This window comes from Trypanosoma rangeli, assembly GCF_003719475.1.
Source record: "Trypanosoma rangeli strain AM80 chromosome Unknown Tra_15.4_contig_00448, whole genome shotgun sequence".
NCBI lineage: Eukaryota > Euglenozoa > Kinetoplastea > Trypanosomatida > Trypanosomatidae > Trypanosoma > Trypanosoma rangeli.
This window is the reverse complement of record NW_021706195.1, coordinates 1-13,266: the sequence shown is the minus strand read 5'-3', so window position 1 is coordinate 13,266 and position 13,266 is coordinate 1. Positions and strand designations below refer to the sequence as shown.

Genomic DNA, 13,266 nt, shown 5'->3' with positions numbered 1-13,266 from the left:
GACACACACACACACACACACAGACGTATATATATATATATATATATATATATATATACCTGCCGGTGCAACACCTGAATCTCAGTGAAATCACAGCCATCACTTTTTTCTCCATATTCCTATCAGCGCCTAAATCCCCATCCACTATTACCTTCAAAGAGAGTTCCTAATAGACAATTTTCTTTTCTTGTTTTTCCTATTTTTTTTTAAAAAAAAAACACTAATAGCAGTCAGTCACATGCAAGATAGGCTTTACTAACAACGGAGGTGGCTCTTCCATCTCCCACGGTGCCCATGGTGACACAGGCGTCTCGCAAAAACAAAGCAAAACAACAACAACAAATAAAAGACTAAAAAATGTTATAAACTCACATCCCTCCCCTCCCCTCTTACCAAAATAAGCAAACTAAATTTCGCGCAGCCCACATTTTTGTCCCTCGTTATATACATATAACGCCACGCTTCTCTCGCCCTGCATGCCTCAAAGCACATGTAGGTTTGGTGTCACGTAGTACGAAACAACTTAAAAGGTGTGAGCCACCGAACATAAGGCAAAGAAACAGGGTGGTAGTCACGTAATGTATTTTATTGAGGTGCGCCAACATCGCTGTCGTCTCCCTCCACACTCCTGATTGTAAATCGACAATGACGTCGTAACCACGGCAATACACACGGGAAACCCCCACACACTCTTGAAGGCAAAGAAGGGGCTGATAACGAGTGCGTCATGACATGAACATAAAAAACAAAAATTAAAATTAAAATAAAAAATAAAACATATAAATAATGAACAAAATTCATTTTACATCACCCCCCCCACATCCCCCTTTTTTTTTCCCCCTCGTTTTTTTTTGAATTTTATTTCCCCCCTCAACCCACCCACTTCCCCCTCTGTTTTTTCTTTTTTCCACCTTCCATAAAAATGCGTTTTTTTTTTTCCACCTTCCATAAAAATGGGAAAATCACCTCTAAGATGCATATATAAATATATAAACAAAAACAAAAAGAAAAAAAAAATCACAGCGGTCGGCAACGATGCAGTAATCGTATGATACAATGCCCGCTCACACGCCGCATTTCCCTAGGCTCCCTACACACTCAGATAAAACCCTGGTGCACACACGCCGCACCTCACTTGTCTTGGCTAAGTTCCTTCAGCTTCATCTCCAATGCGTTCATTTGACTCTTAATTTTTTCTATTTCTTCATGATGGTCTTCCACTTTCGAGTGAAGCTTATTATGTTTTGCGTGATGCTTTTCGTCCACCTTGCGAAGGATAGACTTTAGCAGTTCACGCTGCCGCTCATGAGCGTACCGCTCCTCTGGGGTCCGATTTTTCTCGTCGAACTCCGCCTCAAGCCAGCGATCATCGTCGTCAAGGTTCACCTTCCGCTTCTTATCACCAATTTCGTCGTGGCTGGCGGCACGGCGTGAAAACACCAGAGCGGCAGATACTGGGAGAAGATGACCCGCAGTAAAGCGCTGCATTCCAAATGAGTAATAATAATAGCTGCCCAATACTACAAATTTAAACAAAAAAAAACTCGATGTAGTGCAGAAAAATATTCAGAAATCAACGCACACCTAAAGACAACTAAAAAGAAATAGAGAGAGACATGTATGCAGGTAACAACCAAGCGCCATGCAGTGAAACGCTTAACACATGAGTACGTTACTGCGCCATGGCACCCAAGTAGGAGCTGCCAGACAGAGAATCATATATATATATATATATACGCTGCGGAATGCGAGGATGGCAAATCTTTCACCTTTTGCCGCACTTCTCTTTTCGTTCCTTTCCTCCTCTCCTATAGCCCATTACAACGACGTAGCACCCATGGCCGCGGCCAGAACGGATTGATCAAGTGTAACTGTGCCAACTGTGCGCCGCGCCATGCGCTCTTTTCCTTTTTTCTGATCATTCCACTTTTTCTGCTTGCGTGAAATGTCACCTGCGTGAATTTTTGCCGTAACATCCTTGCGGTACGCCCTCACCGTTTCACGGGCGATAATCTTTGCCCCCACCATTGCCTGCAGCGGGATGTCAACGGCGCCGCGTGTAAGATTGGATTTGAGGCTTGAAACAATACGCTTACCAACGGCAGAGGCCTCCGACCTCGGGCAGATGACAGAGAGAGCAGATACACGTGACTTCTGAACAGCCACCTCCACCTTCACAAGGTCCGCCTCCTCGTAGACGGGGTCATCATAGTCAAGCGAGGCATAGCCGTGTGAGACACTTCTGACCACGTCAAAGAATCCACGAACAAGATCGGCCAAGGGCATCTTGTACCGCACGAGAATCCGTGCGTCATCCAGCACGCGCATATCTAGCTGCTCCCCGCGAAACTGTTGCAGTGCCTCACTATCAATCCCCTGGAAGTGCTCCCGCGGCGTAATAATAGTAACAGTAACGTACGGTTCCAAGTAGCATGACACGCCTTCGTGCAACCACCTCCAGCTATGCACGGTCAAAGGTTTCAATGGTGCTTCCGCATCCACGCCCACCTCGCGATATTTGTACTGCACTAGTGGCGGTGTCACGAGAACTCGTTGACCAAACTCCGCGAGAAGACGTTCTTGAAACACCTGCATGTGTAGCATGCCAAGAAATCCAAGCTGCAGCCCAGCCCCTAGCGCAGGGCAATCTAATGGCTCCATCGTGACAGCTGGCTCATTAACGCGCAGCTTTTCTACTGCCTCCCGCAACTGAGTAATGTATTCCCCTTCGTCCGGGTAAAACCCAGCAAAAACCACCGGGTGCACCCGCTTAAATCCGGTTACTGGAACAATACTCTCCCGTGTAAACGTACGAGTAGGTAGCGTGTAAAGCGTCTCACCCACAGAAAAGTCCTCACGACTCAACTTTGAAAAGGTGACGTAGCCCACCATGCCTGCCGTGAGCGCCGTCGTGGGGCGGAGCTCGGGATGAATGATGCCCACCTCCAGCGCCTCACACCGCCTATGCGAGTGGTAAAACAACACCACAGTTTTGGCTGTCAGTGTCCCGTCAATGACACGAATAAGACACGTCACATTGCCGTCACTGCAGTCGCTGCTATTGCCCTTGTCACCGCCTCGCGGCGCCGCCCGGCGCAGACCCCCACCACACTCGGAGGTCCACGAGTCAAACAACAAGGCACGCAGCGGCACCATCTTCTTCTCCATCGCAGTGCGCTCCGCGCTGCCTGGCAGAAGCGGCGGGAGTTGACGCAGGTCAGAAAGTCCCACCAGGCCAACTGGTGGGGGTACGCGTTCAACAATGGTGCGAAGAAGTCCCTCCACCCCAAGCTGCTCCTTTGCGCTTGTAAAGACCACCTCACGGCGCAGCAAACCTGTTGAATCCTCCAGTTCCTGCAGCGCACGATCAACTGGCACATCACTGAGCACAGTGTCCATTTTGGTGAATACAGGAATGATGGTCAAACCCCGCTCTAGCGCCGTATGGAAGTGTGCCATCGTTTGAGCCTCGATGCCCTGAGCAACATCAACGAGCAACAGTGCCGCCTCCGAGGCACTTAAGCTTCGTGAGACTTCGTACTGAAAGTCCACGTGCCCAGGAGTGTCGATAAGATTGAGTAGGAACTCCTCCCCATTGTGTACAACAAAAATAGAGCAGGTCTGCGCCTTGACAGTTATACCCCGTTGACGCTCCACCAGAAGCCGATCCGTATACGTCCCCACCTGTGACCCACTCAGCACACCGGTGCGGCGCAGAACTGCATCGCTCAGTGTCGTCTTGCCGTGATCCACGTGTGCAACAACGGCAAAGTTTCGAATCCTCGATGGTGGGAAGGAGGCAAGCATGGCAAGAGTGTGACACGCCCTCTCATCATGCAACGGTCGTGGTGCACCCATCGTTGCTGCGGAGGGTTCAATGGTGTACTTCAACAAAGACGAGGCAGAAACAGACCTGGTGGCATCTGCAGCAGCATTTTCAGCCGTATTCGCAGCCGTTTCGAAAGCGCTGATGTTCAACGAAGATGATGACGTGGCACACCAGCGCAGTGAGTGCCGGGAAGAGCTGCTGACGCTGCCTAGACGCCGCTTTAGTGGCTGCACAAGCGAGCAAAATCCCACCCGCATAAGGCCCCGCCACTTCCACCACTGCAAGGCCCCTTACAACGTCGCCTCGGTCCCTCACAGCCCAAGACACCCACAAGAAGTTATGAAGAGAAGGAGGTCATCGTGGGATTAGACACTAAAGCACACCACACAGGTAAGAACAAAAAAAAAAACAGGGCCTAAGTGCCAAATCCCAATCATCTGCTCTCCTCCTCCCGACATAAAGAGAAAGAGAGAGAGAGAGAGAGATGAAGATATGAGTACTTTGAGATTAAAATCAAATGCCAACTAGAAGCGTCAAGTCCCTTCTACCCTTCAATGCTTCCATCCATCCACACATATACTCCTTTTTGCAGGGTGTACGTATATATATATATATATATATACGCCTCGTAGTATCATCTCCATAGGACTATGGACTATACACGCATCTAATACGTTGCTATACATTTCATTGTGTCAGCTCCCACCCGACATCATCTTCTCTCTCTCTGTCTTCCTTTTGCTTTTAATATATATATATGCATACTTTACTGTGGCGACAGCAACGCGATAATTGATCCTCACTCCTGGAGCCGCAACTACAAACAAAGGTTTACGTTTGCCTGTGAACAAGTTAGCTTTTTCGGTAACTGCTCTTTATCATGACTTCTCGTTTCCGTTTCTTCTGCAACAACGTCAGCCGTGACGTCGAGAGCCTTCGGTTACCCACAGTCCCTGTTCCTTCCGGCGTACGCGAAAAGGCAGACACTAACTCGACGTGTTCCATGCCAGGCCGCTCAACACGGGACATAACGTGATCAAAGATACTCCCCGTGCTCTTGTTGCCGATGGGATCGAAGCGTCTGCGTGCCTGCTGCACAAGAGCCAAGACTTTGGTGTCATCAGCGCCTTGCCGCAGTCGTGAGAGCAAAAATTGTTGTGTCGCCTCCTCCTTGTGCGCGGCGTACATGTCAAGACACAGCTGCGAAAGATTTTGCAGCTCCGTCGTACGCGCCTCCACGTCGACTAACACCCGCACAAGCTGGTCGGCATCTGGAATGATAGGATTCACTACCAACGGGGGTCTCGACGCGACTTCAACTTCATCGGAAACCTGCTTCTTGCTACCTTTCGGGCGTGATATAATCACAACCTGGTCATGCAAGTCCACTGCTTCAGACACAGCAGCCCATACTTCATCTTCACATAAGGATGGCAAAGCGGCAGCGTGCAACAGCTTCACTCGTTCCATGGCACTCGTTTTTACATTGATAATACGATGAAAACCAACAGCATCAAAACAAGCGTATACCTTCGCGCGCAACCCAAGCACACGGTGCAGGGCTGCTGACAACCGTCGCCGCGCCCGCAGCGTCGTCGCATCGGTTGCGCTCGTACTTTCAGACACCTCCACATTGGCGCCTTCCAACTCACTGTAACGATTCAGAAGTTCTGCCTTGAGCGATTCGCGATCGTGGATTCCAATGAGACCCAGACCCCACCGGTCGGGATGGAGGATTGGAGCCTCCGAAGTTTTGGTGTAGGCACCACCATCTGAGCCAATGTCACTCGACAAATCATCTAGGCCTCCTGTGGCGTCTTTTGGCACCCGCTTCTCCTCCTCCTCCTCATCCTCTTTTGCATCCGTCACTACCTTTTCTTCCGCGTTCTGGATGTTAGGTGCATCATTGTCTTGTGTGGCAGCTCCCCGAGCCATCGCCCTATGCAGTGGGGTGGTCGCGGCAATGCCCTCTAGGTCCCCCTCCTCTTCCTCTTTCTCCTCCTCTCCCTCCTCCCAGAGGCGTAGCAGAAGCTGCGTCGCGTTTGTGCAGTCATCATCTTCCATGCCATTTGGTTTCTGCATGTCATACGTGGACCATTGCAGAAATGCCTCCTGCGCCTCCTCACTCTCGTACAGAATGTCAGCAAGAAAGGTCAGCGTTGGGGTAAGCGGTGAGTTGTCGCCAGTGGTTATTGCTTTGGGGCCCTTCAGAGCCGCATGCTCCCACCAACCCACGAGGACAGCAATAATAGAAAGCAGCACATGAACGCCATCCTCATGCACAAACTGTGCCTGGGCCACTGCATTGCCGAGTATGAAGGTGCGAAAGCAGCTGAGCACGGCCAAGAGCAGCTCACTGCGGCCTCCATCCACCATGGAAGAATAAGGGGAAGAAGCGGAGGGCAACACCGCCAACGAAGCCCTCGCCAAGAAAAGAAGAAGCGATACACCATTCAACGAGATAAAAGCTTGTTGCGTCGCCAAAGCATCAACAGGATCACCGTCAACGATGTTATTCAACAACAAGAGACAATGAACCACGACATCCACTTCAGCTGCCTTGAAGTATGCCTTTTCACCCCAGTTGCCTTCTGGGGTGGTGCTGAAGCCTGCGATAGTGGATGGGGTTTCCCTCACTGCCTCCGCACAGCGCCGCGGGGTCTCAGTCATGGCTTTACTTTGCATTAATGATCGACCGTTAGCAACGCCACTCAGCGTCGATCCAGTTGCATCTGCATAAAAGTTGTAGTGTGAAGGCATCGAACTGCTGGCACCTTTGCAGACCTTCGATGACGCAAGTAAAGATGGCAACGCCACCGCTGGCAAAGCTCTCTCCATAAAGCTCAGGAGAACATGCACCGCAACCTCCAGAAGCAAAGGGACGCTTTCAGTGAACGACGACGCCGATGAGAAAGTCAACATGCTCGCGGTGAGGAGCGCAGGCCGGTGTGCGGGGCAGCGACTCAAGACGGAAAGCACCCGCACTGCAAGGCACACCAGCGCCTCCGCGTCCCTCGTGGTGACCTCACAGATGTAACGCACGGCACACAGAATGCCATTGGCTGCAACAAATTGGGTGTCCGCCTTCACTAGCGGCAACTTCGCTATTACGCTTTCGTCGAGCGTGCTGTTTTCGGCGCTCGTGGAAAGAAACTGCGCCGACAGTTCGCTCCTTCCCATTTCATCTTGGAGCGAGGCAGGGGGTGCAGCCACAGCAGATTCCATCAATCCAAGGAGAACAAACCAGGCCTCTTCCTGCAACATCAACAACTCCTCACGCGACCAGGCTACGACAGGCTCTTCGCTGCATATTGTATCCACGTAAAGCAGCAGCACATGTATAAAACCATGATAACACAAATCAAAGATCAACGTGTTGCCCCCATCCTTGTATTCATCTCCAACACCGTAATCATCAATAGTGTCGACAAGAGGTGTATCTCTGGTCAAAGGCCTATGGTCGCGGGAAAGATATTCCACAGTGAGACGAGCATTTTGCCATTCATAAAAGGCCTCTAACATGCGCCATCCAAGCAGCTTAAACTGTACATTTTCCACACGCGTTGTAGGTGAAAGCACGGTGTGGTAACGCAAAAACGTCTCCACAGGTCGTTGTATCATTTGGGCCATCTTCCCGTTCTCACGTAACTCTGGACCACACACCATATCAAAGACCGTTGTCACAAGGGCGTTAATGGCGCAAATCGCTGATGGTGGCAGTGGTGTGTACGCCGCAGCGTCCGCGGAGTGTTGCAGTACCTCTTGCTGCTTGCGAAGTACTGCCGTGTCACTCCTCAGGATCATCATAAACAGCACCACCATATCGTTGCGCAACTCCCGATGACGCCGCCGATGCCCTGTGAGTAAAACCTGGAGAAAACAGTACAGCAGGGACTCGCTGGCTGACAAGGACGAAAGTGTTCGCTCTTTTTCATAGTGCTTCCTCTCAGCAGCCTGCACACGGTGTCGTAAAATAGCCGCAACTGTTTCCTCCGGGACCACCTCCAGGAGGTTCCACAGACACTCCACACACAGCGCGAGGCACCTGTCTCCCTCCGCACACCGAGCCATTGTTAAGCAAAGAAGGACGGGAAAACTGGTGTACGCGGCGCCCGAGCTGTCGTCAGGCGCGATAAGACAACGCGCATGCTGTTTGTACGTAGATAAGTGTAAACAAGCCCTCAACAACAAGTAAATTTCCCCAGCATCTTCCTCCTCCATGCGTATTTTAGAGACGGAAAGGCTCGAACCCCCCTCTTTCCTCTTGGAGTAGGGGCTTATATCAGCGTCAGACGCCGTCGGTAGAATCACCACCGTGGCACCGTTTTCATACTCCTTTTTTTCCATGACTCCCGCCGTCACGAGGGCCGGGTGATGAAATAGCTGACGAGAGGAGTCCAGCAACGCATTCGCCACCACGCCGTAACGTAGAATGGCTGTCCAACGCTCTATAAGGGGCCGAAAAACATCCACGGCAACAGCGCAATTATGAAGACTTACCGGCACTGTACGGTGACGGCGTTCTTTGCGCGGCAAGTTCCATGATGCATTCAAGTGAGAGCGTGTTAGGCGGACTACATGACCTGTTTTTGGTCCAGCTGGCGTCGATGACAATTTCGTCGCAGATACCTGACTCTCAGTCACCTGATCGGTTGTGGTCTCCTCACGATTGCGTTCCCTCCATGATAATACATGTGGCAACATCGCAACATCAGTCGCCTCGTACGTTCTTTTATCGCGCGACGCGAAGTGCTGATTCACACACTTCAACTCCTCTGCATCAACGTGCGTCATGAGAACATTAAGCGACGTGAGTGCTGCGTGACGAATGCGATACAAAATTTCTTTAAACTGCACCGCTGAAGCGTCCCACTTCACTCCATTCTCCTCGCCAGAAACAACTTTGTCGTTGTTGCTGGCAACATCCGCTTCGTCAGTTTGATCTGGTATTGGTTTCACGTGAACACAGTCTGGCGTGACACGCAGAATAGACGCCATCGCAGAAGCCAGCAGGCGAATCGCAGTGGTGCGCTGATGTTGATCGTCCAGTGTTAGGCAAACAAGTGGAAGCGCACAGTGGTACAAGAGGGCCTGCAACGCCGACGGAATATCGCGGAGTATGGGTGGAGGCGGAGAGAAAGCAACATCATACGTCTCCTTCTCACCCCACACCATTGGTTTCTGTTGTTCTTGCTGCTTCATAACTGACGTAGCCATGCAGAGCTGAGACTGTGAAGAATGCACGGCGTCAGTGCCAACAGAGTTCATCCTTGCACCTCCTCGTGCGCGTGGGAGCAATGGCTTCTCGCCCATTCGCGCCTTTCCAGTTGTTGTCCCAGAGGCCGATCTATATTGTGATTGCATCCGTGCTGTGTTGCGGTGACGGGCGTCTGGTCCTGCAGAAATGGAAACCTCACCCTCTGCCTTTCCCTGCAACGACTCCGTTGATGGTGGGGGCGCAGGACGGCGCACCAGCGGTGGCAGGAAGGACCTCAGATCGGCGGTAGTGACTTCACCAATACCCGTGCCACTCTTCATTCTTGTTTGTGCGCCAATTTTGGAACTTGTGCAGGATCGGTGCATAATTCTTTCCTCTCGTTCTCCCGTCTGTGCAGCGAGAGAGCCCACAGAGGTACGCGTCAGGACAGCCAACGGCATCGCAGCTGCTGATGGCGCTATCGACGCCGAATTGACGGGATTTCGACGCAGCGGGGTAAGTGCCTGCACGGTTCCGGTGTCCACTTCCGTGGGGTAGAGCAGATACCCTTGCTTCACGGCATCGGACAGCATGTAGAGAATATCCGGCACCCCCGCAAGAACCATGGATGGCGTAAACCCCATTGGTGCATCGCAGCGCAGAAGTTCATCTATCTCCACTACGTGACGGTAGAAGTGATGGGCACTGCTGGCGCTCTCTATTTGCCGCACAATTTCCGCAACACGGCGCCGAAGGTACAGTTGGGCATCCAACGTGGGGCAGTTGCCATGCAAGCCGCTGTTCAACACTTCACTCATGGCACAACTCACCGTAAGCTCCGCGGTGTCGGAAACCCCTCTCGTTGAACGACGCCTTTGCTTTGGTGAGGCCCTGCGGAGGAGGCCTGGCCCCATTTCATGAACCAGCACTTGTGCTGACGAACCAGCGACATCCTGCTTTCCCCCCTCCTTCACTCTGCGCATCCTCTCGTCCTCGTCCTCGTCCTTTTTTTCTCTCTTTGCTTTTGCGTCTTCCTCCCCTCTTGCACGTAACAAATGTGTGTACACGCCGCTTCTTGTTTATTCCCTTCCCACCTTGAAACCAAACAAACACGGACGCATTCTCAGGAGACGCACAGGGATAGAAAGAGGAGGAGAAAAAAGAGAGTGCTCGCATGCAGACACACCACCTCGGCCTGTGTGGGACGGTAAAATAAATAAATAAAATAACAACCGCACAACAGCGACAGTAACCAAAACACAGCTTTACTATTCACACGTGACGCCCTGTAACAACCGCACCTGCACCCCTCCCCACCCACCCAAAAAAAAAAAACAACACACACACAGCACAGACTGCAGGCCTTACCACAACCTAACCTCACTCCACTCCACTCCGAGCTATCGTATATCTTCCTCTGAATCAAGCTCAACCTCCAGCTGCTGCTGCCCCAGCCGCTGTTCACCTGGTGGTTGATGCTGCAGCAAAGACGAAGACGAGGACGCCACCAGGTCATTCCCTTGCGGCGCACTGAATCGAAGCTTTAGTTTCCTTGCAATCCTTGAGATGTCAGCGGTGATGAACTGCAACGTCTGATCCTTTACAGCGGTCTCCAGCTGCTCTTCATCGCGGTCCTCAAAGGAGGAGATGAGTGCGCTTGCGGCTTTCTCCTCCTTTGATGTACTGAAACCGGTGACACCCCGCAGTTTACTCATCTCCTGTCGCGCCCACACCTCGTCTCCGCAGGAAAGACACAAAACAATAATTTCTAATCCAACCTTTGCAGATTTGTGCGGCTGGACAAGCCACTCAAAGACACCCTTCTTGCGAGGATCTGTGCTGATGCCAAGTTGTTGCTCCAACACCTCCACGGCGCCTCTCACGTCACCGTTGTGGAGGTGCACCAACATCCAACTGTGGTACAGCTCAGGCAGCTGGACCGCAACAACCGGTTTATCCTCAATGTGTTCCTCCAGCACGTTCACCCCCTCACGGAAAAAACCAATTACCTGCTGCACTCTTTGCTGGTGTTGCTGCTGCAGTTCCGCTCTGTCCACCTCTGTTTCAGCCGCACGCGCCACACCTATTCCCAGGTTGAGAAGCTCAGCAGCTTTCTTCAACGAGCCCGACTGCCTTTCAAACATGTCGTTAAGCGCGTAGAGCTTAGACGCTTCAAAGTAGGCCTCAACTGCACTTTTAAGGAGGGATGCATCACCTACAATACCCTTCCGTGCCTGCTCCCCCAGGAATATGGCAATACTCTCCATCGTACGTGCCGCAAAGAATTTGTTTTTGGCCTTTTGGTGCATCTCAGACGCCTTACGCCAGGCGTCGCACGCCCTAACCGTGTCCTCTAAGAAGGCGTATATCTTTGCAGCCTTCTCGTATTCACTCGCCGCCGTGTCCCAGTCGGGTTGCCTAAACAATTTCTTTTGTGAGTGCTTTTCAGCGCTCTTCATCAAAGCGACAGCTTCTTCGGCAGAGCTTCCGGCCATGAGAGATGCTCTTTCAGTTTGCCAGCTACGTCGTCCCCTGCTGCTACTGCTGCTGCTGCTGCTGTTGCTGACAAATGCAGGTGAGGGTGGAAAAGAAATACATGCAAAGCGAGAACTTCAGAAAAATGCGTGCGTGCAACAGCTGAGTTGGCCCCTGCAAAGGAGACTCATGTGGAATTGTTACTGCAACAGCTGCAGAAACACATACACGTGCAAATGGCAGAACGCAAACAAAAGCAACCATGGAATGGGCGCAGCACGCACACACGCAGGCAATAAATAAGATCGACACCCCCTCTCTAGAAGGGAGCAAAGAAAGCACCAAGCAAACAACGCCAGCCACTTCCTTCGGCATGTTGTCATGTCATGCAGGCAGAGAGAAAGAAACGACGGAGAGCAAAACCCCAGCAAGTAGACACCCTCACAAACTACTCAGCTGGGGCATAGAGAAAGGTGGTGCAGCTCCTACTGCTCGCTTCTACCCAGCACCGACGATCGCGTTATCAATCGTCGCTCTGCTGAACTCAAGCGCTTCTTTGAAGGCATTATATTGTGAGACCCATGCACACGGTCTGGCGCGTGTGGGTGTGAAAAAAACGTATCATTTATTTGCCTCAGTGCAGTTCGTGAAGAGCGGGGACACGACATGTGCAAAATTGTACGAGTACGCAGCTGTGACAGCATCTCTGACAGACCTCTCGCAGAGGCCAAGCGAGAGGGAGACACTACGCCAGCCGGCAAACCACCCCACGAAAAATGACACCTCAAGTGTCGCCACTCAACGGGGTCGCTGGCCTTCGCATTGAGGCTTTGGCGGCGGTAGTGCAAACGTTGGCAGCGGGGCTGGATGCATCGCGCGCAACCTACTCAGATATCCCACCAACTCCTTTTCCGCGTGCTCCTCAACCAACTTGTCAAGCCCTTCGGGTGTGAGAGTGTTTGACCCCAGCAAAAACATGCTCTTCCGCCGTGCGGAAGGCCATCCCCTCAAGTGGCAGAATATCAGGTGATGTTTCCAATTCCACCTGCTCAGTGACGTAGGCCAAAGGCGCCACCACCGGCATGAGAAAGACCTCTTCCTCTGCCTTTCATCATTACACACGCAAAGACAATACCCCGCGTCGTACAGGTGTTTTTGTCCGACACAATGACGTGGGTGACACTGTCTCGTTTCACCTTCAATAAACGCAATCTCCCTGTATCCCATCACCGGGGCGAATGAAAGGATTTACTAGAGAAGGAATTCTGCACTCGGTCGCAAAGCCGGTTAAAGGTTGTGGAAAAAGAAAAGATTTGAAGATGGAAACAGTGGCTTGGTGGCAGTGCCCTCTTTGCATTGGACATCTCCATTATCACCGCCATTGTACCTGTCAGGGTCAGGCACACGATCCGCTTTCACAGGCCCCTCCATCTTCAGAGGCCACAACAAATAAGCAGCTTTTCCGTCCGTCGCGTGTGCAACCGTCCAGGTGCCTTCAGCTGCTTTCCTCAACACCCGCAACAAGCCTAATGCTGAGAGCCGTGAGTCACCAGTCAGCCGCAAGAGCGCGGTAGACACCCGCATTCATGCATCAACGCACACACACACACACACACACACAGAGAGAGAGAGAGAGAGAGAGAGAGATAAAGAAAGAGCGGAGAAGAGAGTAGTTACGAGGGGTGGGAGGAAGGAATCCACGTTGCAAGGTACACTAACAAGTCCGGGTCAACCGACAGCGAGAGAGAGAGAGAAAAGAAAAAAA

At 51.7% G+C, this 13,266-nt stretch overlaps 6 protein-coding genes across 6 annotated transcripts, besides 11 other annotated features; 1 reads left to right on the top strand and 5 right to left on the bottom strand.

Moving 5' to 3' along the window:
* Position 1: 1 nt before the first annotated feature.
* Positions 2-25: a microsatellite.
* Position 26: 1 nt separating this feature from the next.
* Positions 27-58: a microsatellite.
* A 256-nt stretch (positions 59-314) lies between these two features.
* Positions 315-358: a microsatellite.
* A 374-nt stretch (positions 359-732) lies between these two features.
* Positions 733-796: a microsatellite.
* Positions 797-983: 187 nt separating this feature from the next.
* Positions 984-1,017: a microsatellite.
* A 114-nt stretch (positions 1,018-1,131) lies between these two features.
* TraAM80_08679 (uncharacterized protein) lies at positions 1,132-1,488 on the bottom strand (the record flags this gene model as incomplete). The annotated part of the gene is made up of 1 exon (XM_029385419.1): positions 1,132-1,488. One exon carries the CDS (start codon positions 1,486-1,488, stop codon positions 1,132-1,134), a length of 357 nt encoding a protein of 118 aa, XP_029234722.1.
* A 229-nt stretch (positions 1,489-1,717) lies between these two features.
* Positions 1,718-1,736: a microsatellite.
* Positions 1,737-1,818: 82 nt separating this feature from the next.
* Positions 1,819-4,086, bottom strand: TraAM80_08678 (putative GTP-binding protein; the record flags this gene model as incomplete). The annotated part of the gene is made up of 1 exon (XM_029385418.1): positions 1,819-4,086. The coding sequence occupies one exon, from the start codon at positions 4,084-4,086 to the stop codon at positions 1,819-1,821; it is 2,268 nt and encodes a 755-aa protein (XP_029234721.1).
* Positions 4,087-4,289: 203 nt separating this feature from the next.
* Positions 4,290-4,314: a microsatellite.
* Positions 4,315-4,429: 115 nt separating this feature from the next.
* Positions 4,430-4,451: a microsatellite.
* Positions 4,452-4,681: 230 nt separating this feature from the next.
* TraAM80_08677 (uncharacterized protein) lies at positions 4,682-10,009 on the bottom strand (the record flags this gene model as incomplete). The annotated part of the gene is made up of 1 exon (XM_029385417.1): positions 4,682-10,009. One exon carries the CDS (start codon positions 10,007-10,009, stop codon positions 4,682-4,684), a length of 5,328 nt encoding a protein of 1,775 aa, XP_029234720.1.
* A 417-nt stretch (positions 10,010-10,426) lies between these two features.
* On the bottom strand, positions 10,427-11,521 carry TraAM80_08676 (putative Gamma-soluble NSF attachment protein (SNAP-gamma) (N-ethylmaleimide-sensitive factor attachment protein, gamma); the record flags this gene model as incomplete). The annotated part of the gene is made up of 1 exon (XM_029385416.1): positions 10,427-11,521. The coding sequence occupies one exon, from the start codon at positions 11,519-11,521 to the stop codon at positions 10,427-10,429; it is 1,095 nt and encodes a 364-aa protein (XP_029234719.1).
* Positions 11,522-11,558: 37 nt separating this feature from the next.
* Positions 11,559-11,591: a microsatellite.
* A 708-nt stretch (positions 11,592-12,299) lies between these two features.
* TraAM80_08675 (uncharacterized protein) lies at positions 12,300-12,728 on the bottom strand (the record flags this gene model as incomplete). The annotated part of the gene is made up of 1 exon (XM_029385415.1): positions 12,300-12,728. The coding sequence occupies one exon, from the start codon at positions 12,726-12,728 to the stop codon at positions 12,300-12,302; it is 429 nt and encodes a 142-aa protein (XP_029234718.1).
* Positions 12,729-12,739: 11 nt separating this feature from the next.
* TraAM80_08674 (uncharacterized protein) lies at positions 12,740-13,075 on the top strand (the record flags this gene model as incomplete). The annotated part of the gene is made up of 1 exon (XM_029385414.1): positions 12,740-13,075. The coding sequence occupies one exon, from the start codon at positions 12,740-12,742 to the stop codon at positions 13,073-13,075; it is 336 nt and encodes a 111-aa protein (XP_029234717.1).
* Positions 13,076-13,095: 20 nt separating this feature from the next.
* Positions 13,096-13,121: a microsatellite.
* Positions 13,122-13,148: a microsatellite.
* Between the last annotated feature and the right edge of the window lie 118 nt (positions 13,149-13,266).